Source organism: Cetorhinus maximus, chromosome 2, assembly GCF_964194155.1.
Source record: "Cetorhinus maximus chromosome 2, sCetMax3.hap1.1, whole genome shotgun sequence".
Taxonomy (NCBI): domain Eukaryota; kingdom Metazoa; phylum Chordata; class Chondrichthyes; order Lamniformes; family Cetorhinidae; genus Cetorhinus; species Cetorhinus maximus.
The window spans coordinates 61,095,536-61,123,259 of record NC_135880.1 but is presented as its reverse complement, the minus strand read 5'-3'; the positions used below and the strand labels follow the sequence as shown (position 1 = coordinate 61,123,259).

The window sequence follows — 27,724 nt, the reverse complement described above, 5'->3', positions numbered from 1 at the left end:
AGAGCATTAACTCAGGCAGTACCGTCTCCAGTGGCTACTAACACCAGGAGAAATTAATCAAGAAATATTGGGAGGATGCGGCAACTGTTTAAATCTGTTGGCCAAAATTTGTCCCTTGGAATCTATCGGATTCCAGAGGCAGCCTCTTACTTGACCACCTCTGGTTTCTTTGTCCAATTTAGGACTTTGGGTGACGGGCTCCCAATGCTGCCAGCTGAATCAGAGGGCTAGGAGAGATGGGCACTGCTGAGGCACATTGGGCTTCATGAGGTACTGCTCTAAAGGTCTTGTGATCCTCAACCCCGAATCCCTCTGGTCTTCCACATTACCCAACTTTCTCTCTTTTTGCTTTTTTAACTAAAATGTACAACCTCACATTTACTTCAGAAGGGGTCAGTCTTTGCTCAGTGGATAGCATCCTCAACTATAAGATCAAGCCTTATTCCAGAGACTTCATATAATCTGCACTTCAGGGCAACACTGAGTGAATTGGAGATGGAGGGGTTTTAGATGAGGCTAAGTCAAGGCCCCATTTGCTTTCTCAGGTATATGTGAATGACCCCATTATATTATTTGAAGAACACCTGGTGAATATTTATCCCCCAACTAAAGCCTAATAACAGATGATCTATTTCATTGTTCTTTGTTAGGCCTTGCTGTGCGCAAATTGGTTGCTACATTTCCAACACTACGACAGTGACAACATTTATGAAGTACAGACTGTAAGCCACTTTGGTATGTCCTGAGATTAGGGAGGAAACAATAAGTACAAGTTCTGTTTTTTTAACTGATGTTGATTTCCGCCTGCTACTTTTTCACCCATTCCACTATCTTAGCTTCCTTTGGTCCTCAGAAGTAAATTACCATGCATATTTTAGTGTAGCCTATATTTTTGGACATCACTCCCTCTAACCATACATCTAAATTTCATGTATAACAGTGAGAAGATTATTACACCATGAAACACAGCTACTGGGTATCACTAAATTTTAACCATTCTCCATAAGGAGCGCAACTATATCCAGAATCAGACATTTGCAATATTCTTGCCACATTTTCAATTGGCCAATTTAGTACAAGACCCAATGATAATAAGAGTAATATGTTTGAATGCTACTTGCAAATAGATTTTCTGTCTAGAGAAAACAGATATTGGATTTCTTGCTGAAATAAGTTGACAATCCTTATTTAGATTCATAAACTCATAAACGTTTACAGCACAGAAGGAGGCCATTTGGCCCATCATATCTGTGCCAGTCAATAAAGATCTGACAGCACTAATCCCATTTTCCAGCGCTTGACCCATAGCCCTGCAAGTGAATATCTAAATATTTCTTAAATGTTACGAGAGTTTCTGACTCAACCACCCTTCCAGGCAGTGAGTTCCAGACTCCCACCACCCTCTGAGTGAAAAAAATTCTCCTCAACTCCCCTCTTAGCCTTCTACCTCTAACCTTAAATCAATGCCCTCTGGCTATTGACCCCCCTACTAATGGAAAAAGTGCCTTCCTATCCACCCTATCTATGCACCTCATAATCTTATACACCTCTATCAGGTCTCATAATCGTATACACCTCTATCAGGTCCCCTCTCAACCTTCCCTCCAAGGAAAACAACCCCAGCCTATTCAATCTTTCCTCATAGCTCAGATCCTCCAGCCTAGGCAGCAACCTGGTAAGTCTCCTCTGCACCCTCTCCAGTGCAACCACATCCTTCCCACAATGTGGTGATGGGAACGGCATGCAGTACTCCAGTTGTGGACTAACTAGCGTTGTATACAGTTCCAACATAACCTCCCTGCTTTTGTATTCTATGCCTCGGCTAATAAAGGCGAGTATCCCATATGACTTCTTCACCACCTTATCTACCTGCCCTGCTACTCTCAAGGATCTGTGGATATGCACACCAAGGTCCCTCTGATCTTCAAGTACTATCCAGGGTCCTACCATTCATAGTGTAATCCCTTACCTTGTTAGCCCTCCCCAAGTGCATTACCTCACACTTTTCCGGGTTGAATTCCATTTGCCACTGCTCTGCCCACCTGAAAAGTCCATTGATATCCTCCTGCAGTTGACGGTTATCCTCCTCACTATTTACCACCCTACCAATTTTCGTGTCATCCGCGAACTCCTTGATCATACCCCCTACATTTAAGTCCATATCATTTATGTACACAAACGGCAAGGGCCCCAGTACCAAGCCCTGCAGAACCCCACTGGAAACAGATTTCCAGTCACAGAAACATCCCTGTACCATCACCCTCTGCTTCCTGCTATTCAGCCAATTTTAGATCCAACGTGCCATTTTGCCTTGGACCCCATGGGCTCTTACTCTCTTGACCAATCTGCCATGAGGGACCTTATCAAAAGCCTTGCTAAAGTCCATGGAGACCACATCAAATGCATTACCTTCATCAACACTCCTGGTTACCTCCTCAAAAAATTTGATCAAATTTGTCAAACATGACCTTCCCTTAAATCCATGCTGACTATCCCTGATTAATCTGTGTCTCTCCAAGTGCAGATATATTCTGTCCCTCAGAATTCTTTCTAGTAACTTTCCCACAGCCGAGGTTAGACTGACTGGCCTATAATTTCCCGGTCTATCCCTTCCTCCCTTTTTTAATAATGGGACAACATTAGCAGTCCTCCAGTCCTCTGGCACCTCACCTGTGGCCAGAGAGGATTTGAAAATTACTGCCAGGGCCCCTGATATCTCTTCCTTTGCCTCCCTCGACAGCCTTGGATACATCTTATCTGGGCCTTCGGATTTACCCACTTTTAAGGCCACTAAACTTGCTAGTACCTCCTCTCTACGTTAATTTCGTCTAATATTTCACATAAACCCTGATGTTTATACCTGCGTCGTCGTTTTCCTTTGTGAAGACCGATGCAAAGTATTCATTGAGGACAGTACACGCGTCTTCCAGGTCCACACACACATTACCTCTATGGTCCCTAATTAGACCTACTCTTTCCATAGTTATTCTCATGCTCTTTATATATTTTAAAAACCCCTTTGAGTTTTCCTTTATTCTACCCACCAATGCGTTCTCATGCACTCTCTTAGCTTTCCTAATTTCCTTTTTAAGTTCCCCCTTGCACTTTTTATACCCCTCTAGGGACTCTGCCATATTGAGCCCTTGGCCTCTGCCATAAGCTTCTCCTTTTTTCTTAACCCTAACCTTTATGCCCCTTATCATCCAGGGCTCTCTGGACTTGGTCTTTACGGGAACATATTTGCCCTGTGCTCTCACTATTCCCTCCTTGAATGCCTCCCACTGCTCTGACACAGTTTTATCTGCAAGTAGCTGCTCCCAACCCACTTGCACCAAATCGTATTTCATTTTAGTAAAATTAGCCTTTCCCCAGTTTAGAACTGTTATTCCCAGCCCAACCGTATCCTTTTTCATAACTAGCCTAAATCTAACTGAGTTATGGTCATTATCTCCAAAATGCTCCCCGACTGATACACCTTGCATCTGCCTGGGCTCATTTCCAAATATTAAGTCCAGAACTGCCCCCTCCCTCGTTGGGCTAAAAACATTCTCCTGGATACAACTTAAGAATTTTGCTCCCTCCCTACCTTGCACACCAAAACTATCCTGGTTAATATTTGGGTAGTTAAAACCCCCTACTGTTATTGCCTTATTATTCTTACACTTCGCTGAAATTTGATTACGTATTTGATCTTCTATCCCTCACAGACTGTTTGGAGGCCTATAGTACACACCCAACGCGTGTTTGCCCCTTCTGTGTTTTTTACTTCTACCCATATGGCCTTGTTTGATGATCCTTCCAATATATCATCCCTCCTCACTTCTATAATTGATTCCTTGATCAATATTGTGACCACCTCCCTCCTCCTCTTCTATCCCCCTCTCTATCTCATCTGAATACCGTATAACCAGAATGTCGAGCTGTCAATCCTGCCCTTTTAGCCAAATCTCGGTCATAGCTATGATATCATATTCCCACGTGCCTATCTGTGCCCTCAGCTTGTCTGTCTTATTCTTCAGGCTCCTTGCATTAAAATATATTCCATTTAGCCTTGCTATCTAACCTATGTTTCCTCTGCCTTCCAGACTCACTTACTAGCACTTTAACTTTTGATTCCATCTCAGCTTCTTTCCCCTCTGAACTACCTTTCAGCACCCCATCCCCCTGCCAATTTAGTTTAATTCGCTTCAACAGCATTAGCAAACCTCCCCACGAGGATGTTGGTCCCATTCCTGTTCAGTTGTAACCAATCCAACTTGTACAGGTCCCACTTGCCCCAGAAATGGTCCTAATGCCCCAGAAATCTAAAGCCTTCCCTCTTGCACTACCTCTCCAGCCATGCATTCATCTGTTCTATCCTTCTGTTCCTATACTCGCTACTGTGTGGCACCGGGAGTAATCCGGAGATTACTGCCTTTGAAGTCCTGCTTTTCAATTTCCTACCTAAACCCCGAAAGTCTGTTTGCAGGACTTTGATTCTCTTTCTTCCTGTGTCATTGGTCCCAACATGAACCACGACCTCTGGCTGCTCACCCTCCCCCTTCAAAATGCTCTGCAGCCGTTCTGTGACATCCTTGACCCCGTCACCCGAGAGGCAACGTACCATCCTGGAGTCACGCCTACGGCCGCAGAGGCACCTGTCTACTCACCTCACTAATGAATCCCCTACCATTATTGCCCTTCCACACTTCTCCTCCCCCCCCCTCCCAACATTGAGCAACTGGACTGCCTACAGTGCCATGGCCTTGGCTCTGGTTGGCCTCCACAGAGGAACCTTCACTCTCACGTTTTTCAAGGCCAAAAAACAGTTTGCGAGTGAAATGCACCTGCATGGTTCCCTTCTGCCTGGCAATCACCCATTCCCTCTCTGCTTGCACTTCCTTAAGCTGCGGGGTGACCAAATCCTGAAAAGCGCTTTCCACAAACCTCTCAGCCTCATAAATGCACCGTAGTGCCCCCAGTTGCTGCTCAAGCTCTGAAACCTGGAGCTCGAGTTGCTCCAGTCAGAGGCATCTCCTGCACACATGGTCATCCAGACTGCCAGGAGCATCTAGGATTTCCCACATGACACAGGATGTACAAATCATGGCACTGAGCTCCCCAGACATATCTTAACTAAATAGAATATGGACTCTTGTCTTTATTTTACCCTTACTGCTACTTGAGTTTCATTGTTTTAACCTCTCTCTCCCGAAGTCTCACTGTTTTGGCCTCTCTCTCCCAAAGCCTCGCTGTTTTAACCTCTCTCTCCCAAAGTCTCACTGTTTTAACTTCTCTGTCCCGAACTCTCACTGTTCTAACCTCTCTGTCCCGAAGCCTCTCTGTTTTAACCTCTCTGTTCTGAAGTCTCGCTGTTTTAACCTCTCTCTCCTGAAGTCTCTCTGTTTTAGCTTCCCTCTCCCGAAGTCTCACTATTTTAATCTCTCTGTCCCGAAGACTCTCTGTTTTAACCTCTCTGTCCCGGAGTCCCGCTGTTTTAACCTCTCTCTTCCATAGTCTTGCTGTTTTAACCTATCTCTCCCGAAGTCTCGCTGTTTTAACCTCTCTCTCCCGAAGTCTCGCTGTTTTAGCCACTCTCTCCCAAAGTCTCGCTGTTTTAACCCCTCTGTTCCGAAGTAGAGGGTAGGGGGTTGCCAACTCCAGCTCACAGAATCTTTACAATGCAGAAGGAGGCCATTCGGCACTGAAAGAGCATTCAACCTAGTTTTAGTCCCCTACCTTATCGCTGTAACTTGCGTATTCTCCCTTTTCAGATAGCAACCCAATTCCCCTTTGAATACCTCAATCGTACCTGCCTCCACCATCCTCTCAGAAACGTCGTTCTGGACTGCAACCACTTTCTGGGTGAAAAAATTTTGCTCACAATTCTTTTATTCCTTTTGCCAATTATTTTGAATCTGTGCGCTCTAGTTCTTTAAGCTCCCTTGAGTGGGAGCAGTTTCTCACTATTTACCTTGCCCATACCCGTCAGGATCTTGAATACCTCTATCAAGTTTCCTTTCAGCCTTCTTTCCACCAAGGAAAACTGTCCCAACCTCTCCAATCTATCCTCATAGCTGCAGTTCTTCATCCCTGAAATCATGTGAATCTCCTCTGTATTCTCTCCAATGCCTTCACATTCTTTCTTAAATATGGCACCTAGAACTGGATACAGTACTCTAGATAAGGCCTAACTAGTGTCTTATATAAGTTCAACATGACCTCCTTACTCTTACATTCAATGCTCCTACTAATAAAGCCTAAGGTACCATATGCTTTATTAACTGCATTCTCAACATGTCCTGCCACCTTCAATGACTTATGTACATATACACCAAGGTCCCTCTGTTCCTGCACCTCCTTTAGAGTTTCTCCCTTTATTTTATACTGTCTCTCTATATTCTTTCTACCAAAATGAATCACCTCACACTTCTCTGCATTGAACTTCATCTGCCACTTGTCTGCCCAATCCACCAACATGTCTACGTCCTTTTGAAGTTCAAGACTATCCTCACTACAGTTGATAATATTTCCAATCTTCGTATCATCTGAAAATTTTGAAATCATGCCCTGAATACCGCAGCCTCGGACATTAATATATATCAGGAAGAGCAAGTGTCCCAACACTGACCCCTGGGGAACTCCATTACAAACCTTCCTTCAATGTGAAAAACATTCATTAACCACTACTCTTTGTTTCCTGTTCCTCAGCCAATTTCTTATCCAAGTGCCTACTCTCCCTTCTATTCCATGAGCTAGAATTTTGCTCACAAGTTTGTTGTGTGGCACTGTATAAATGCCTTTTGAGAATCCATATACAACACTTCATCATCATTGCCCTTATCAACCTTCTATGTTACCTCCTCATAAACTCCAGCCAGTTAAACCTGATTTTCCTTTAATGAAGCCATGCTGGCTTCATCCTGCAATTTTCTAAGTGAGTATTGATTTTATCCTGAACTACAGTTTCCAGAAGTTTCCCTGCCACTAAAGTCAAACTGACTGTTCTATGGTTGCCGGCTTTATCCCTTTTTGAACAAGGATATAACATTTGCAATTCTCCAGTCCTCTGGCACCCCACCCCTGTGTATAAGGAAGACTGAAAGATTATCACTTGTACCTCTGCAATTTCCACTCTCACGTTCCTCACACTACCCTTGGATGCATCTCATCCAGTCCTGGTACCTTATCTATTTTAAGTAAAGATAACCTTTCTAAAACTTCCTCCTTCTCAGTTGTAAATTCTTCTTGTGTGCCAGTTACCTCCTCTCTCACCTCAGCCTGGGTAGCATCTTCTTCGTTTGTAAAGACAGATACAAAGTACTTGCTTAATGCCTCCGCTATTTCTCCTGCTTCCACATGCAAGTCCCCTTTTTTATCCCTGATCAGGAAAATAATGGGAATCATAGTGATACTTATCTTTATTGTACTCAATGAGTAACCAAGTATTACAGCTCGCTGTTTTAACTTTCTGTCCTGAAGTCTCACTGTTTTAACCTCTCTCTCCTGAAGTCTCTCAGTTTTAACCGCTCACTCTTGAAGTCTCACTGTTTTAACCTCTCTGTCCCAAAGTCTCGCTGTTTTAGCCTTTCTGTCCTGAAATCCCGCTGTTTTAACCTCTGTCTCTCCCGAAGACTTGCTGTTTTAACCTCTCTGTCCCACAGTCTTGCTGTTTTAGCCTCTGTGTCCTGAAGTCTCACCGTTTTAACCTCCCTTTCCTGAAATCTCGCTGTTTTAACCTCTGTCTCTCCTGAATTCTCGCTGTCTTAACCTGTCGCTCCTGAAGTCTTGCTGTTTTAACCTCTCTCCCGAAGTCTCGCCGTTTTAACCTCTCTGTCCCGAAGTCTCGCTGTCTTAGCCTCTCTACACTGGAATCTCGCTGTTTTAACCTCTGTCTCTCCTGAAGCCTTCCTGTTTTAACATCTCTCTCCTGAAGTCTCGCTGTTTTAACCTGTCTCCTGAAGTCTCGCTATTTTAGCCTCTCTCTCCCAAGGTCTCGCTGTTTTAACCTTTCTCTCCCGAAGTCTCGCTGTTTTAACATCTCTCTCCTGAAGTCTCGCTGTTTTAACCTCTCTGTCCCAAAGTCTCACTGTTTTAACCTCTCTCTCCTGAAGTCTCACTGTTTTAACCTCTCTGTCCCAAAGTCTTGCCTTTTTAATCTCTCTGTCCCGAAGTCTCGCTGTTTTAACCTCTCTCCTGAAGTCTCACTGTTTTAACCTCTCTATCCCAAAGTCTTGCCTTTTTAATCTCTCTGTCCCGAAGTCTCGCTGTTTTAACCTCTCTCTCCGGAGGACTCTCTGTTTTAACCTCTCTTTCACGAAGTTAAACTGAAGTTAAACCGCTATCCATGCCCTTTTCAAACTGAAGTCCCCAACGCTCTTTGCGTCCTTTTCTGTATGAAATTATAACTGCAGTGTTAATAAATGGGTTGAAACTGGTTTCATAACTTCTGTACATCATGGTTGGCAACAGGAATAGATTGAGAGGGATCCCAATAAATGTGCTTGGCTTCGACCAAAGCAATACTGGGAGTCCTGCCAAGTCCTGGGCAGAGTCTGGAACCATTATTTTGAGTTGGGCAACAAATTTATTCTTTGATTAATCGAAGGAGACTTAGCCCCGATGCATTACTTGGGAATGTAACATTGATGTTTCACCCTCATATAACAGCTAACACTGATTTCCTTTCTTGCTCGAATTTAGGGGATCTTTACCCTGACTGCCCACAAAATTGCTGTGGATGCTGTGGTGGGGGAGGAAGGATACAATCAGCACCCATATAAAGTTGGCATTTGAAAACAATAAGCAATGTTTGAAAAGGGAAATAAATGAAAGTCAGACAATCACTATGTGCAGCACAGAATTTATGCTGGTACAAATTTGAAAGTGTAGGACTTCACAGTGTGGAACCAGGGAATCCAAATGCATTAGGTAAACTGTAGAAACTGCACATGCCCAGAATGTGCAGGTGTGTTACATCCTGAGTGCAGCAGAATTTTTTTTAGTGTTACGTATCCACCCAAAGCCTTTGCTTCTGAGACAGGCGAGGACATTGAAGTAAAAATTAGCACAATACTTTTCAAAATGAATGTTGAATGATTGGATTGGTTATTCTTCACCGCTCTCTTATTGGTGCATTCTCCTTACTGGTAAGCTGGAATTAGTTATTTTCATAAGCCCTTAATAGTTTCTCATTGGTAACATTGTAGCCTCTCCTTTTGATTCATATATTCTCTTCAGTTTGGATGGCTGTGGCATGTAGGAGTGACAGGCAAGAGGCAGAATAACAGTTAAGTCAGTAGTATGGAGTGGAAGTAGCGCTAAAGCTTTGGCGGGATGTAGGGAATAGGTGCAGTAATAGGTATGATAGAGACCCTAGTTGGAGCAAACTGAAGTAAATGGAACCAACCTATAAGGGAATTTACTGGGCACTGCATGGCACGCATAAACTCTCAAGTGGAGGTCTATAAGGTGCCTAAGTTGAAAGTAACAATGATGCAATGTCAAGGGAAAATCAGCAGCTGTCAGCGGAGAGCAGCAGGGTTGGAGCAGTTAGCATTGCGGCACTGATCAGCGACACTGAGCACTGCCAAGTATAAATGTAGTCAGCAGGTTTTCTAGGTAAGTAAAGCGGCACAACAGCCCTTGGAGACCAGTTTGGATGAATCAATGTAAGGCATGTAAGATCTGATGTAAATTTAACAATGATGGAAAAACAGAATTGAAATAGCATATAGAATTGACATGACAGAACAGTGTAACAGAGGGTAAATGTGGCACTTATAGGAAGCGTACATTTGCAAGGCTTTTAATGTTATTAGATACTCCCTTGGCATTGCTTATGGTGCGCTGGAAGAGAAACTATTCTTTTCATTTAATGGATTGTACACAACAACCATTAAACCTTCTTCCAATTTCCCAAAACTTCTCATTGGTAGCTACGTACCCGGCACATTGGACCAAATTTTCACGGAATTGTGGAGACTTCGGGGACCTTTAAAAATGGCAGATGGGACCTGGATCTAGAAGCCCCACCCCCATTTCTGGCAGATCCTATTTTCACCGGTAGGTGAAAGAGGGTAGGGTATTAAGCGCATAGGTGCAGATCGACTGGACCATTTAAACTCAGTGCATAGGACAAGCAGATTCAATTTTTGCTCCAGAAATGGCCTCAACCTGCACTGTATGTTCAACAACTTTATGGTGGAGAAACCAATGCCCATGAAACGTGAATAAGGTATGTAGAACCTCAACCTGTGAAGTTATTTAAGTCCCCTGCCCTTTAAATTTTGAAAAATAACTGCCTGTCTGTGTCTGAGAGAGAGGAAAAAAATCTGTTCCAGCAGTCTCAGTAGATGTTTGCTGCCATAATCCAAAGGGCTATCATTATAGCATTATTACTGCTTGACTACTTCCACAACCTATCATTATCACATCAGGGGGCTGAAAGTTCACAGTTTCATTAACAGTTCCAAGAGGTTAATAGAGGATTAGCTGTCTTTAATGTGGGGTTATGAATACAAATGCTTGTTTTATAAGGGATTAAGTACTTGAGGGGATTTGAATGTATTGAAGTGGTCTTTCATCAATGAGTGTATTTTTTATATAGCAAAGTCTCTAAGAGGTACGTAGAACTTTATTTTGTTTCATTTCAGCATGCCTTCTGAAGTCTGCCCATGATGGATACTGGGTGAGCTGCCATGGAATTAGAAAAGGCTGGCGGGTGGGAGTCATGGGTTGTCATGAGTTGGCACTAAGTTAGCATAGGGGCTTTAAGGGGCAATAGGGATGACTGGAAGGTCACAAGTTGGCACTAAGTTGGCATAGGGGCCATGGGGATGAGTGGGAGAGCATGCATTAGTATGAGGGGCCATTGGGTGTGGATGGAGGGACATGGGTTGACATGGAGGGTCTGAGTAACCATTGTGAATCGGTGGAGGGTCATGGGTTGGCTATCCACTTCTAACTTGAAAATTCGGCTTGTTGTTTCTTGTTTTGTCCTCATTCATAAGCGCTGTCTTCAATGCCATCCCTCTTGTTATCTCTCCTATGCTTATGTCTATGGTCTGCTTCTTGAGTTCAGACATGATTACCTTTATGGTTTTAAAAAAAAGAAGCAACTATTTCTGAGCACTGATGAAGGAGCAAACTTACTGTCATTTTTTAGCACAAAAGCAACATACTGTGGATGCTGGAAATCTGAAATAAAAACAAAATGCTGGAAATACTCAGCAGGTCAGGCAGCACCTGTGAAGAGATAAACAGAGTTGTTTCAGGTCGATGACCTTTCAACAGAACTGGAGAAGCTTAGAGATATGACAGGCGTTAAGCAAGTACAGAGGTGGGGAAAGGTGGTGAAAAAGTACAACGGGAAAGTCAGTGATTTAGATGGAAGGCAGAAGCGTTTAAATGACAAAAGGAAACTGTTAGGCAATTAGGAGAGCAAAGAGGGGCATAAAATGACTTATGCAGCCTCTCAGGTATATAGGCAGAGACTGAGTTATTTGCAGATGTCAAAAATACAATGCAAGAGGAGGCTCAGGCTCTCAAGAGCCACAGCCACGTCCCTTTGTGACATGCTGGCAGGGGGAGATTTTGTCCAGCTGCCTTGCGGGGGTCACCCAATGCCTGTAACTGTCAAGGTCAATGTCACACATGACTTCTTTGGGACAGGGACCTTTCAGGCAGTATGTGGAGACCACAGTGGCATATCGCAGCCTGCTGCACACCACTGCATTAAGGTCTTCACTGATGCTATGCCCTAGTCCCGACTTGCTAACCCCTGCCAATGTGCCAGTATCTGCGCTGATGCTTGGGCCAGAGAGAGGATGTGACAGTGCTTCCTCTGAGGGTTTTTCCTCAATCCAGAGGGAAATGATGGCCCTGCAATGAAATTTGGGTCAGTGGAAAAGGGCTCACCTGTGCCAGAGAGTTAGAAGAAAGGGTGTTGTAGTCTTCAAAAGCCTTTCCATTGCTGTGTGAGGTCACAATGCTCAGAAACTTTACATTCATGTGCATCATTAGATATGAGACAATACAAATACTATGCACACTTGTAGCAACGTTCAGAGCTTTTGACCATGAAGCTGCCCTGGATTTTAGCCTCAGGCCAAGATTTATGTCTTTAATTCAATCCTGCCAGACATCAATCGTACTTTTCCTACTTCCCACTTTTCCTACCCCACTTTCTCCCAGTTTCAGCCATTTGCAATCTTACCAGATCCGTGCCTTCCTTCAATCCTGCCTCTGCCAATCGACCTGGAGGTCATGGACGCAGAGAGCATGAGAACTTCCTCCTCGAACGGCATCAGAATCACCAGGTCTGGAACACCCCTTCCAGTTCGGCCTCTCTTTATGGTCATAATCATAATTATGCATTATGGTTACGTTCTCCTGAAAACTGGTGCAACTTCGCAATCACTGACCCTGTTAGGTTATTTCATGTCATCCTGCCTACACGTGATCAGCACAATGCTTGGCAGCAAGATGCTGTCCACCTTCCTCATCTGCACAGTCTCCCAGCCCTGCACCTTCCACCTGGACCAAAGCGATAAGTGTATACAGACATTGGCACTAACACCATTGTCTTTGTTGCATCATGCTGCCTTGATAAATGCACATGCCCCCAGCATTCACGCCTGTAGCTTCCTGGCACAAGAATACAGAAACTGAAAACTTACCCTGGCCAACCTCAGGGGGTCATTGAGCCTCTTCTGGCATTGCGTCCATGTGCGCCTCACCTGGCCAACACTGCTGACCTCAGAAGCAACCTCCTCCCAGGCTGCACATCTTACAGACAGAAGTCTCCTCTTCTTGTCAGCTGGCATTAGTAGCTTGCGTCGGCTGGACACAGCCAGGAGGAGGGCATGCAGAGAGTCCTTGTCAAATCAAGGGGCTGCTTTGACCCTTCTTCCCTGACTCTCCCCTCGCCCCCTTACCTTGGACATCTCCGAATGGAAACATGCAATAACTAGACCACTTCTCTATGCTATGATCATGAAACCTTGTTAATCCACAAGTTTAATGCCACCTGTGATCTGTAGCAAACAATGGGACATTTCAGAGAAAGCTTAAAGAGATGCACAATTACCTGAAAGGCCTGTAAATATCTCCAGGTCAAAAATGCTGAAGTATCATTCTATTGGAACACATTTGCTGGGTCACCTGGTTCTGCCCTGTGCCAGATGGCCCTTTAAATGACCGACCGTGACATCGTTCTGTGTCACGGCCACCGACCTCTGATGCTGGACACCCCACCCTCCCGGACTGATTGGGCAGAACCCCCGCTTCCTTTGCCCCTCAACCCGCCCTCCACTCCCAATTAGCCTATTTGCCGTTTTATTTGGCAGACCTGGAAGTTGGAAGGCTGCCCACTTCCGGGTGCAGTTCCTGTCCGCTGCACCGTAGCGTATTATTCAGCCCCATCTCCTGGTCAGTTAATCTGTAAACACTGGGAATAGTTTATTACCAAAAGAGTGAAGCGAGAAGTTTGGAAGTCTTTTTAAGCAGACAGTTGTTAACTGTGAAAACATAATTGATTAATATCTTTTTAAAGGAAATGGATAAATATGTGTTTTTGTTCAGAGTATGATGTAAGGGCAAGAGATTGTATTGTATTGTATATTGTACTTAGAAAGCTGGCACAGTCATGGTGGAATGAATAGTCTCCTTCTGTGCTGGAAGGTTTTATAAGTCTATAAATATTTATTGTTGGTAGCTACTTTAAGATGCCTCTAGAGTGGCTTAAAATCTATCTCATTTAATTTAAATTATAGCCAAAAAATAATTTTTTTCAAGAAACATACGCTCTCATTCAACACTCATTCACCAGTAAGTAGCATGATTCTTCAACTTGGATTTGCATTCTTTATTGTCTTTTTTTCTCCATTCCTTTTGCAGGATAACGGCACTCCAGAAGAACACACACTCTATGTCTGGGATCACTTCATTTCTCGATCTTCTGCCAAGAATGTAGTATTTGTTGCCCACAGTTACGGTGGCTTGGTGTTTGTGGAGTTAGTAAGTACTTTGTTTTCGCTGCCAGATGGGACCAAATATGATGCTTTTTTTTATTGCAGACTTGAGATAGCCTAAGCATACTGTACTTCTTGCTCAATTAAACAATGTAAAAGTGATTTTTATGCCTAAATTTTCAAGATATCAACAAACCTGCGTTTTAATCCTAATTTTTTTTTGTGTTTTCATCACCAAAACACTGGACATGGGCAAATGCATTTATGTGGTTTCTTTTTGCAGTATAATCCTTAATGCCAAAATAGGTGTATAATAGCTAAAACAGGTTTGCTAAGTGAATGTGGTTTTAATGTTCCTTACTATTTGTTTTCTGTCTTCTTTGGATGAAAATGTTAATTATTCTTTGATTAGAATGGAGATTATTTAGAGATTAATGGGCAGTTTAATGTAAACTGGGAAACAGTTGGATTTCTGCCATAGATGATAAAACATTATTGTATGGGTTACAATGGGAAAATTGGAAAAAAGACAGGGATAATGTCATTGAAAACAATATTGTAATACCTTCTCCATCAAACAAAAAATGGGCATTTTAAAAATAATTTATTTGGACAAGACCCAATATTTGATTCATCCTTATCGTATTTTGTAGAAAGAATTTGCCATGGTTTTGAGAAAGTTCTATGGTCTTTCTTTTTCTTGCCCATTTTTTTTCACTGCCAAACTTCTCCTCTCCTGGCACCAATGATTTTTTATGCAGTACAGTTCCAATTGGGCACATAATTGGCAAATAAACTTCAGTGTAGCTAAATGTGAGGTTCTGTGTCTTAGTAGCAAGAAAAGGAGGCCACATACTGCTTCGATAATAAGAGTCCAAATAAGGTACAGGAGCAAAGAAATCTAGGAGTACAGATACACAAATGACTAAGAGTAACAAAGCAGGTTAATAGCGCCATAAAAAAGTCAAAAAGCCCTGGGGATTATTTTTAGAGCGATAGGATTGAAGAGCAGTGAAGTTCTGTTGCAGTTGCATAGAAGCTTAATTAGATCATACTTTTGAGTGCTGTGCAAGTTCTGGCCTCTGTATTTCAAAATAGATAGAGGGGCATTGGAGAAGGAGCAAAAAATATCATTAAAATGATACCAGATCTGGGAGGTTATACATATCAAGAAAACCTGAACAGGCTGGGCCTCTATTCTCTCAGAAACCTGAGGGGGTAACCTGATCAAGGTCTTTAAGATTATCAAAGGGTTTAATAGGGTAGGAATAGAGAAAAAGTTTACACTTGTACAACAGTCCAAAGCTAGAGATCATAAATATAAGATGGTCATGAATGAATTCAGTAGGAATTCAGGAGAAACTTCTTTACCCAAAGAATGGTAAGAACATGGATTGTGCTACCACAGGGATTAGTTTAAGGCAAATAGCATAGATGCATTTAAGGGGAAGCTAGATAAGCACATGAGAGAGAATACTTTGATGGAGCCAGAAGAAGATTGGAAAAAGGTTCCTACATAAATGCCGGCAAAGATCGGTTGGGCAGAATGGGCTGTTTCAATGTTGTAGACTCCACTGGTACCATTATTCATGTATGATTCTTGACCGTGATACATCACAGGCTATTCTACCACGGGGAAAATGGTAGACCCTGATCCTGTCTGCACCAGACGTCTATGATGCACATTTTCAGCATGGTTAGGGAATAATAATCAGGAATGAGAGAACTGGCTTAACTTTTTCTTGTCTAAATAAGTATTGCTAGCGCTGCTAAGGTCAGTTAACTCAACACAAACTGGAATTTTTTAATCTGTGTGGTTCAGCTGCTCACTGAATAAATTTGCTAAACTGAGGAAAGTTTTTTTAATAATTTTTTTTATTAAAGATAAAATCAAAAATATATTTTTAATAAAGTACAATAGTTCTGAGATTTTTCTTCCGTGATCCTGTTGCAATAATCTGCAATGTTATAAGCAAACTATAGGGTGATAAATATATCAGTGTCTCAAGCAGATGAAAATAAAGTTTGTTCTATGTCATAACTAAATTTTGGGGTCAATTCAGCATTGCATAGGCAAAGGAAAAATTATGAAACTTTAACATGAGTGTACTGCACACTACATCAAAGACAGGAATGAAAGGCAGAATTGATGGGAACTTGTATTTAACTTCACTGCCAAAAAAGAATATTGGAATACTGTTTTACAATGATTCAAAATTAAATACAAATTCATATGAATCCTCAAGTTTAAACATGCTATTTTGCATGGTGAGAACACAATAGATGTTTAGTAAAATTTTAAATTTGTATTTTTTTGGACTTGGCAATAAATTTTTGAAAATTTCCTAGGAACTGAATTAAAATCGTATTGCAATTTTGAAATGGAAAGTGAGATGATTGACCTTTAGTCAGTGAAGTATTGGTGTTGCCTATGGATATGGTAAATGGTGTTTGTCCTCAGACTAAACAATTACAAAGTCTTTCCACCTAAAGACTGAAATGAAGGGCAGTGGATGACCAGTTTGACATTCTTTCTGTCTATGTCTCTCATCACACTGGTGGATATTTTTTCCACTTTTGTTCTTTACTATAATGCATCCAGATGTCTCAGAGCAAGGCTTGACATCTGACCTTGGGGCTACAGGGTGAAGATGGCCCTGAGCCTGTGAATTTATCCCAGGCTGGGCTAAAGTCTTCCACAAGGCATTCTGGTCTTGGTTCAGGAAGTAACAAGTAAATGAGAAGTTATAAAGATGTTTTTTTCAGGAAAAGAGGGTAGTGGGAGGAACAAGTTCTCAAGACTTCTTGCAGTGCAGGGGCTGAATGCATGAATGGCATGACATAATGCATCCACAGGCACATCTAATATCTGTCACAAAGAAACCAGAACTTAAAAAAAAGCTGACATTGATGTATCATTATGTCTTCAAATTAATGGGTGCCACAATTAATCATTTTAGGACAGTATGTCTCTTTCCCTTCAATACACACTCTGTAACTCAAAGAGGTCTTTTTTGTGGTGTACTTCAGTTCTTCAACTATTGTAAAATATTTAGAAGCTGTAGGTCCTTGAAAATGAAATTTTACACTCCATTTGTTGTCAGGAATCAGTTAATTTTTTTTTAAAAATCAAAATTTTGGAAGTAATCATTTACATAGATACTTTATAGTTATAAACATATATTTCTGTAATTTTCTTAAAGGCCAGTGATGTTTTAACATTTCATGTGTTATTGCAGTTTTAGCTGCATTTTCAAGACACCAGAAACATGTCATTTATCCTGGGAAGCAAATTACTTTTTTGGGCGGTTGGCTTCACATCCATTTTACCTGGAAACCTCATGGGCAGAATTTTATAGTTGGCGTGCAGGGGCAGGCCTGACACACATGCATGTAAAATAACGCGCGATGACATTGGGCGTGCGTCCCGATGTCACCGTACGCCATGGCAATATTTTGGAAACTGGGTGCGCTATGAGTTCGGAGGCGATTCCGCCATTAATTAACGGGCCAGTTAAGGCCCTTGAGGCAGCAATTGAAATCGATTTTGCGCAGCTTGTGCAATTTCCAGGATGTTGCATGGGCACAACGGGCAGGCGGGTAGAACACATTTTCAAAAACCTCATCCACAGTAGGGGTAAGAGGGGTGAGTGGGCTCGCTAATACGAGTCGTTAGAACTTTAGATTATTACTTACTGCTACTTGCTTGTGTGAACAAGACAACTCCATTTCGTTTCAGAGCTGCTTTGACAGAAATAACAGGCTTCAGTTGACAGAAATAACAGGCTTCAGTTCAGGACTCCGGAGGAGCCATGACACTTGGGGCCTTCCGGGTATCAGACAGCCTTCACTCACTCTGGGAATGGGGATTGTGGTCACCACTGGAGGACCTCCTCCTCTCAGGAAGAGAGGGGCAGAAGGGGGAGGAGGCCAGGAGCCCACATTCGGCTTCCAGGGGAGCCACCTGTGGGAGGACAGGCGCTGGCGCAAGGGGCGCAGGCCCAACAGGAAGTCCAAGGCGGAAGGGGCTGCAGAAGATGGCACTATCCTGCTGCTAGGATTTATAGGCGGTGATGCAGCTACCTCAATATGTCAGAGGTGCAATGCCGAAGGATGTGCCGCCTTTCAAGATGATCAATCTCTGTCAGATGATCGGCCCTGAGATCAGCTCCAACTGTGTGGGTGGACACCCCATGCGAGTAGCGCTGAAGGTCACTGTGGCCCTCAACTTCTATGTCTCCGGCTCTTTCCAGGGGTCAGTGGGTGATCTTTGTGGAGTCTCCCAATCAGCTGTGCACGGTGTCAAGCTGGTGACAGACGCTCTGTGCAGGCATGCATTGACTTTCATTCACAACCGCACAGACAAGGCCAGCCAGGCAGAGCGAGCCAGAGGCTTTGCTGCGATTGCTGGGATCCCCCGCATCCAGGGTGCAATAGACTGCACACATGGCCATCAAGGTGCCAGCAGGTCAACCACATGCCTTCGTCAACAGGAAGGGATTCCACTCTGTGAACATGCAGATAATGTATGACCATAGGATGCAGATTCTGCAAGTCTGTGCAAGGTACCCAGGCAGCTCCTATGACGCTTACATCCTGAGACACTCCCAGGTGCCGAAGCTCTTCAGTGCTCCAGCCCGGCTGGATGGATGGCTGCTGGGCGACAAGGGCTATCCCCTCAAAAGGTGGTTCATGACAGCTCTCCGCCACCCAAGAACAGAGGCTGAGCAGCAGTACAATAGGAGCCATGCCTCCACAAGGGTGGTGGCAGAGAGAATCATCGGTCTTCTCAAGATGCGCTTCCGATGCCTGGACTGTTCAGGGGGTGCACTGCAATACCCCCCAGATCGTGTGTCACTGAGAGTGGTTGCATGCTGCGCTCTCCACAATCTGGCGCTGGAAAGGGGGTACACAGTGAGGAAGAAGATCAGGACATAGCTGCTCTGGCAGCAGATGATGAGTCCAGTAGTGAGTCCGAGGACGAGCACGCACAGGAGAATGCTGAGCGGATAGACGCTGACCTGGGCAACCTCCAAGGAGGCAGGGGCACCCGGGAGGCTTTGATCCAACGCTGCTTCAACTAGCCTACCAAAGATGAACCACTACCACATGCCAGGGCTGCAGGCTCCATACTCGATACCTGGGAGCAACATTTGCTTGGTGAACAACATGCACTATGTGCCATTTCAATCAAGTTCAATGACAAAAAAGTCACTCATAACATCATGTCTATTTTGGAAAATTGCAGAATGAAAAATATGTGGCATTTTATAATCATATCAGCCTAAATATATCATCCTAAATTATTAATGATTAATTTGTTTTGGAAGCTACTTTAGGCAAAAAATACATCAAAGATATTGGGGGCTAAATTTAATAGACCCTGAAACGGGTGCAGCGATTACGATGAGTAATTAACCCATACTTGTTAAATGTGATGCAAGCAGCACACTGTCTGTTGATTAACATCATTGCAGGGTTTAGCAGGCACTAATCATGCTGTTCAGTGGCTACACACTTCAGCAGGGGGCCCAAAATTAAAAGAGGTTAGCACCAGTTAAAGCTTACCTGCACCACCTACAGCCAGTCTGTGCCTCTTAAAACATGGTGCATTGTAGCTGCAGCAGATGCTGGAGGTTGTTCTACAAGTGATTCTGAGAAAGACAGAAGATTGGCACAACATGGGAGAGTGTGGGCTCCAAGGTTTTCAGGTGCTGAACCCGAGACCCTGGTAGAGGAGGTGAAATGTAGGAAAGATGTGCTATATCTGCAGGGGGCTTTCCGGACACACGCTCAGAAGGCAGTGAGAGCAGACAGCTATGGAGGTCAAGAGCAAGAATCAGACAACAAGAAACTGGTAGCTGTCCTGTAAGTTTAGTGGCCTCATGAGTAGTCAAGGTCAGTGAACATATCTTAAGAAGTTTTATTTAACCAATTGCACCACTAGCCTCAGACACTGCTCAATTCACCACACCCTCATCACTTACCCATCAAAAATCTCTATCCGGATAGATACCTGATATTCATATGCTCCATTGCACCCTCTACCTTCTTGTGCACTCATGTCTGGAAGCAACAGATTTATGCAGCAGCTTGAAATCATCAAAAAGTCTTTCAGCACTTGCCACACCGCTCCCTGTGGACTTGTGCAACTACAGAAAGCACCAAACTCTTCGAGAATCAAAGTCAGAATTAGAGTCAGAAAAAAATCAACCAGCCACTCATCTTCAAGTAGTTGATGATCCATTTAAATAGCACAGGATTTCTTTCTGCTGCTGAACACATGTTCAGCTGTGGAGCATTGTGCTCCAAAATGGAAGTGATGGCACCAAATCAGTGTTGCTTGCTGATTGACAGCATGATCTGCCTACTCCACATATTTTTGAGAGGTGTTCACTGCACTTGAGCAAACACCCTCACCAATATAGCGCCTGACATGATTTGATCCAGAAGTGTGTGTGCTTATCTCGGACAGTATTTTGGCAAAATTGGGCAGGATTATCACGATTCATGATGCATGATAAATGCATGCCCATTGCTTCCCATAAAGGCAGCATGCAAACTTTGTGCTGTCTGCTCATTTAAATGATTGCAACATGCAGCTGGGACTAAGCGTGCTGTTGAGTTGCTGCATGGGATCACAAAATCAAGAGAGACTAGCATGAGTTAAAGATAGCCAGCGCTACTTAAAGCCAGCATGCACCTCTTAAAGGAGAGCTGCAGTTTGACTGGAGCAGATGATGGAAGTCATTGTATAAGTCAGTTTGGCCAGGCAAAGACACAGGAATGAAATAGCATGGCAACACGAGCATTCCAAGGTTGTCTGATGCAGAACTGAAGGCCTTGATGCAAGAGGCAGAGAGGTCCTATATCCATTGGGAGCCAGAAAGGCCTCCAGACAAACTCTCAGATGGCAGTGGGAGGAGATAGTCATGCAGGCCAATGCCAGCAATGTAGCTAAAAGGACCTGGATGCAATCCTGAAAGAAGTTCAATGACCTCACTCAAGTTATCAAGGCCAGAAAATGCATCTTCAAATGCCATATCCCTCTTCAATGCACCATAACCCCATCTCTCACCAACCAACAATCTCTATCAATCACCAATCATACATCATATTCATATAAGATAAAAGCAAAATACTGAGGATGCTGGAAATCTGAAACAAAAACAAAAATTGCTGGAAAAGCACAGCAGGTCTGATAGCATCTGTGGAGAGAAAGACAGAGTTTACGTTTCGAGCCCAGATGACTCTTCTTCAGAACTAAAGAGAAGTAGAAATGTGGTGAAATATATACTGTTTAAGGGAGGTGGGACATATGAAGCTGGATAGAAAGCCAGTGATAGTTGGAGGCAAAGGAGAGATTGCAAGAGATGTCATAAACAAATGGTCAAAGGGGTGTTGATAGTGGTGATATTGGCTAAAGGAGGTGCTAATGGTGACATTAAGAGTGGAAAGCAGGATGAGCAAGTGACAGATGGCCCTAGTGGGCATGGGGTACCTTGTTAAGGCACCAGATGAGACGAAGAATAAAATGAAACTGGGGGCAAGGACAGCTTAGAGATAGATCTTGTTAGATCTCCTTTGCCTCCACCTATCACTGGTCTCCAATCCAGCTTCATCTGTCCCACCCCCCCTTAAACTGTACATATTTTACCACATTTCTACTTCTCTTTAGTTCTGAAGAAGAGTCATCTGGACTCGAAACATAAGCTCTGTCTTTCTCACCACAGATGCTGTCAGACCTGCTGAGTTTTTCCAGCAATTTTTGTTTTTATACTTCATATTCATATTTTCACCTCACCTTCACACATTTAGCATTGCTGCAAGAATTAAACCCACATCTCACAGCTTGCACACATTGCCATGCTATTCAACCATGACATACAGATTGCACCACACTAACTGACACACTTCCTTCGGTCTTGCAGAATAAGGTGGGTACAACACATACAGGAGCAACTAGCTAGTGGGAGACAGACACAGTTGCATTTCCTCACTTCCTTGGAGGGCATCATCGGAGTGGCCAGGTTTGAGGTGTGGCCAACGGCAAGGCTGAAAACATCAAAGATGACTTTATGCTCCAATTTAATCCTTCTTTTCAGATCCCAATTCCCCCTCATCCCACAATCTTTTCTGATTTACAAGCTAAGCATGGGCCTATTTTTTTCTGCAATGAAAACTGCATTGCACAACGGGAAGAAGGGACTGATAATAATGAAACACTGGGCTGATTTTTAAGCTCCCCAGTAGCAGGTTTGAAGGTGAAGGAGCACATAAAATCCAGCAGGTGGCCTTCCAGCTACCTACATGCCCACCCCCAACCTGTCTGAAATTTCACCACCCTTGCCAAGGTAACTCCCTTTAACCCTTGTATGTTTCAATGAAAGCATCTCTCATTCTTCTAAACTCCTGGAGTATAGACTAAATTTACTCAGCCTCTCATCACAGGACAACCTTCTCATCCCAGGAACCAATCTTGTGAATCTTCACTGTACTGCCTCTAATGCAAGTATATCCTTAGATATGGAGATCAAAACTGTGCATCTTACACCAGGTGTGGTCTCACCAAAGCCCTGCACAATTGCAGTAAGACTTCCTTATTCTTGTGTCCCAGTCTTCTTGCAAGGAAGGTCAAGATACCCCTATGGCTGCCTCCAATCTGCACCTGGGGCCGACTCCATCCTGTCCATCCCGCACCATGTCCCTCCTCCCCCGGAGCGAAGATCCCGCCATTCGGGGCACTTTCCCCTGAGGCGGGTGCATATTTCCCAGCTCAGCACACCTGTCTCAAGAGCAAAAATCCAGGCCAAGATATTTGTTCAACACCTCTGCCATTTCCTTTTTCTTTTTTCATCAACTTTTTATAGCCCTTTGCTGGTTTCTCAAACTCACCCAATCTTCAGGCTTATTGTTATTCTTCCCATTCTTTGCAACAGTATAAGCCTCTTTTAATCTAACATTACTCGTACTTCCGTAGTGAGCAATTGGTGAATTTTTTTTTTCTAAAGGTTTTTGTTTTTTAATGTAAAGAATTCAGCATCAACCTTGCATATGCCTTTGCACAGAGCTTGAAGCCTATCCTTTCCACCATGGAGGTGATGGCCAGCTCCATTAGCAGATTTGTGGACCCAATCATGATGCAGCATCTGTTGGCTGATGGCTCAGCTTTCATTGCAGCACAAGCAGAATCCACCCAATCCCTGAGTGCTGGCATGCAGGCTCAGTTTGCTACTGTTATGGCCACAGATGCCAGTGCACAAATAGACTTGCAGGGTCTTACAGCACTCCTTCAAATTTTCCTCCAAGACATTATTAGGATTGCTTAGGCACTCCCCAGGAGCAACAAAGGTTCTACGGAGCACAAATTTGCTGTCTTTTCTCAGAATAACAGCATATGTCCTCACATACTGCCATTGCACTAGTGCACCTGCTGCTGCCGCTTTTGCCGTGGTGCTGCAGTCCAAATCTGGGCCTTCCAAGGTCAGTGTCGTGCCCTCATGATGCAGCGATGGTGCATGGTGCAGCGGACCAACGAAACATGACACACAATCTGGAAAGTATTTCAGGGTTCCTTTAGAGCTGTCCAGGCAATAGAAGCATTGCTTGAACACCCCAAAGGTCTGTTCGATGGCATTTTGTGCTTTGGCTATCATTATACACATGCTGTTCATATGTGCATTGGTCGCACAACGGAGCCATGAGCCAGGTGGTCAGTGGATAGCCCTTGTCACCCAATAACCACCCTCTGTTCTCTCGTTGTGTTGTTCAGATGCTGATGACACAGTGTACTGGCACAGAATAAAGGCATCATGACTGCTGCCACATGCAGGCATTGATTTGCATGAGGCGCTGAGCATCGTCACACACCAGCTGCACATTGAGAGAGTAAAACACTTTGCAGTTATGGTACATCTCGGGATTCAGATGTGGTTCTTGTAAAGCAGTGTGTGTGCATTAACTGGAAGTCTATGCCATTGGAAGCCCACTATCCTGACAAATCTACATACATTCTCCATCTGCTTCTATCTGAAACGAGAGAGGATTCTCTCTCTTTGCATATAGAGCATCAGTTGCTTCCCTTCTACAATAGTAGATGGAAACTGCGAAGTTTTGGAGATGACCTGCTTGAATGAGTCCCAACTGGAAGAAGTTCATGGCCATGGTCACCTTCACAGCCACTGGTAGCACTGTCCCCACCCACTCTGAGGCAGACTTTCAATGAATACTCCTTATTGAAATGGAGGCATCTAGTGCACTTTCCCTGGCTTAGGTTGGGGCAGGAGAATTGTCCCATGAAAACCATAGGTGCATAGGCCTCATACCAACAGCTATTCGCCTTCCTCCCTCTTCGAGCAGCTTGTCATCCTCTCCATCACCTCTGCTCAATCTCTCTGTCATGCTGTAGGGAAAGGGGTATGGAATCTATGGCACCCTTAACTGGGAGCAAGTGACCTTAACAGAAATTGAAGTGAGAACCAAGGTCTTCACCACATGCTACACCACTCCCTGTAGACTTCACCAACTTTATAAATGCCAGTACAAACTACCAAACACATCTACAAACTCAAAAATAGCCAGTATAAATCAATCAGCAAATAACCTGAAAATTGTAGGTGATGTCTTTAAATAGCACTGGTGTGGTGTTTAGGGAGGGTGGTGGGGCATCCTTCCAGTGTACAGCAGCCAGCTTGTTTGGATTGTCATCGATTGTTAGGACCAGGTGAGAAGGGGTGAACTTGCTCCCCTCTATTCAATCTCCTTGGTTAGTCACAACAAAGGTCTTAAGTTTATTTTTCACAAGGATATGCCTATGTTACTATTTAAACCGTGAGCAATAAGGAGCCAACCAAACAAAGTTTTCTTTAGTCAAAGACAGAGCAAATTTATTAACCACTAAACCTGACACAAATAATAATGCAACGTCAAGCATTCTACCCTCATGCAGTCAATAGGGCTTTCTCTCTCTCTCTCACACACACACACACACACACATACAAGAAATAAGGGTAGTTAAAAGGTAAAAGAATATACGGTTAAGTGTCCTTGAGGCATAGATTTTTAACATTGCGGCTGATTTAGGTTAATTGGTTTCTTGGATGCAGTCAGATTTTTAAAATATTACGATTGTTACAAGATCTCGGTTCACTGGTAGGTTTCTGGAAGAATTATTGAACCAGGCAACATGCTTATTCCAAAAGAGAGAGAGGGAAGAGTGCAGCCCTCAGCTTGTTTCCGCTGCTGAAGGCTTTCTGGACAACGCCTGTGTCACTTGCAATCTCTCTCTAGTGACTGGCAGCTTTTCCTTGAAATACTTCACCCATTGTATACTTCCAAGAGGTTTTGGGTGGGTCTGTCTGTGGAAGCCATTTTTCAATATTCAGTACTTTGCATTTTTAATGTCTCTTTCTTAGACAGTTACAAGTTTTGATGGGTATCTGGATTGTAGGAAATGGCTCTCTCTTCACATTCCCCTTAGGCTAATTTGTTGGTTTCTCACCGTCACCTTGGATGTGATCTTGCATTTTTAAGCAGTTTGCTCTGTCTCAGTTCAAATTGCAAAATTTCCAGTCAGTTGAAAGTTGAAAAATCATATGTTCAAAATAAAGGGACATAGCCTCATAACACTGATCAATGTCTGAATTCTTCACACTATCACATGTTTATATTAAGTCTCTTCAATAAAGATGGCATTTTCACGGAGTCGAGACAGTTCTATGCACAACCCTATCAAGTGTTCTTTGATAGAACAATTTGAGGTAAACCCTGATGCTGCTGTTTATTTCACTGTTCACTGAGTGGTATTTCACATTACCAATCATAATATGTTTGGAGTCTTTCTAACTATATTTTGTTCCAGTTTCAACTCAAACATGGAAAATGACATGTATACACAAGTTTTACAGTAAAGCCTTCCCAAGAACAGAACCATCAAATCCATAACACCGTGATCAAGCAGTTTTTGTGAAACAATAGACCATAGGTAGTTACAAAAGACCCAGAATTTCTAGAGTTGGAGGTTGTAATGGCATGATCCAGTATATGTTCGGGGGTGTGGTGTGTTTCCACTGAGAATCAACCTCATTTTGATCAAACCTTTAATTTTCTGTCCAGAGATCTGTGGTTGTATCTTCTGCTTACTGGTGCCCCCACCTCAAGTAACCAGTATTTCTGAGCTTCTCTAAGCAATTTCTCCATTTACGTCCTTTAAAAGCCCCTGCAGATTTAATGTCAATTAAAACCTGGCTTAAGTCCCTTTTAATGTTACTGAAGGCTGTAGACCTTCAATAGGATAACTCCAGTGGGAGCCAAGGGCTTGGAAAAAATGATTAACATATTTGAGCCAGAGGTGTAGGGGTCGGGGGCTATTCCTAAGATTTGGGATTTGTCCCTCAGCTTAGCTGTAGGACAGTGGAGGGTCCCACTTGGCTGACATAAATACGAAGAAGCAGACCCTAGGAATTTAAGGCCAGAAAATTTTTAGAAATTTTCCAAAAGCGGTTTAGGCTCTGTTCTTGAACTATTCATCATTATCACACATAATTAGAAAGTTACAGAATGTCCAAGCCTGTGACTAACTTGAAGTTGATTAAGCTTGTCAATATTAAAACTGCTTTGCACCCTGTGCTGCTTGTTCGTGTAGAAGTGAGGGTATGCCTGCAATTTTCTGTAATAATAACCTGTCCATCTACAAAAGTATATTTTTTCTTAAATTATAATGGATAATGTGGGGACAAACTTCTTTAGTTATTCGAGTGGATTCTCACTTTAACTCCGAACCAGGCACATTTTCTGACGACCTTTCTGCTTGGGACACTGGGTACCAGTGTTACTTGAGGGTGATTGCATTTTGCAAGGTCAATAATGTGCAGTGGGGTGGGAATTCCCAAGACCAGCAGTTCCTACAGTTCCAGTTTGGAATACACTATCTCATGGCATATTAGCTGGCATTTCCTGAAGGAAGAGGAAAACTGGTTGCATGGATCACAAAAATCATGCCCACATTGCTGCAGACTTTAGTGATGGCCTGGACTCTCAAAGAGAATGTAATTTATTTTTAGTTTTTAAAGTGATTACCATTGTGGTGTTATATCCCAGGTCAGGTGGTGAAGGACAGAACTGGAGCCAATTTTTACACGCCTTTATAAGCATTTATTTACAGAGATACATAATCCAAACGCCTCCTAACCCAACAACCACAGTTTCCGTCTGTTCCTATTTATAGGAGCACAAATTCACCCCCAGTTAATGCCACCACCTGCATACATGTAATTAAAATTAAAATATGATCTCTCTTTAAATATAAATTAGAGTTTATATGTACAACCAAAATGACAAAACAAATTAAATCTAAGAGTCCTCAGCATCGACTCTGGACCCCATGAAGACAGAGTTAAGTGATCCCACAACCAACGGATCAGATCTAATCTCTGCAGTCCTGCCACGTCCAGTTGTGAATGGTGTTGGACAATTAAACAACACACTGGAGGAGGTGGCTCCACAAATATTCCCATCCTCAATGATAGAGGAGCCCAGCATAGTAGTGCAAAAGATAAGGCTGAAGCATCTGCAACAATCTTCAGCCAGAAGTACCGAATGGATGATCCATCTCGGCCTCCTCCCGAGGTCTCCAGCATCACGGATGCCAGTCTTCAGCCAATTCGATTCACTCCACGTGATATCAAGAAATGGCTGAAGGCACTGGATATTGCAAAGGCTATGGGCCCTGACAACGTTCCGGCAATAGTACTGAAGACTTGTGCTCCAGAGCT

General features: G+C 43.3%; 1 protein-coding gene across 9 annotated transcripts in view; it reads left to right on the top strand.

Moving 5' to 3' along the window:
- arb2a (ARB2 cotranscriptional regulator A) overlaps nucleotides 1-27,724 on the top strand; it is a 918,141-nt gene that overhangs the window by 328,463 nt on the left and 561,954 nt on the right. For 8 of the 9 annotated variants that reach the window (XR_013579777.1, XM_078565142.1, XM_078565110.1 and 5 more), the window contains one exon: nucleotides 13,879-13,998. The exons of the other annotated variant lie outside the window; for it this stretch is intronic. Coding sequence is in view for 7 of the 8 variants with exons in the window: in XM_078565142.1 (XP_078421268.1) it covers nucleotides 13,879-13,998 (120 nt within the window). In the remaining variant the exon portion in view is untranslated. The remainder of the gene's footprint in view (nucleotides 1-13,878; nucleotides 13,999-27,724) is intronic. 9 annotated transcript variants of the gene reach the window in all.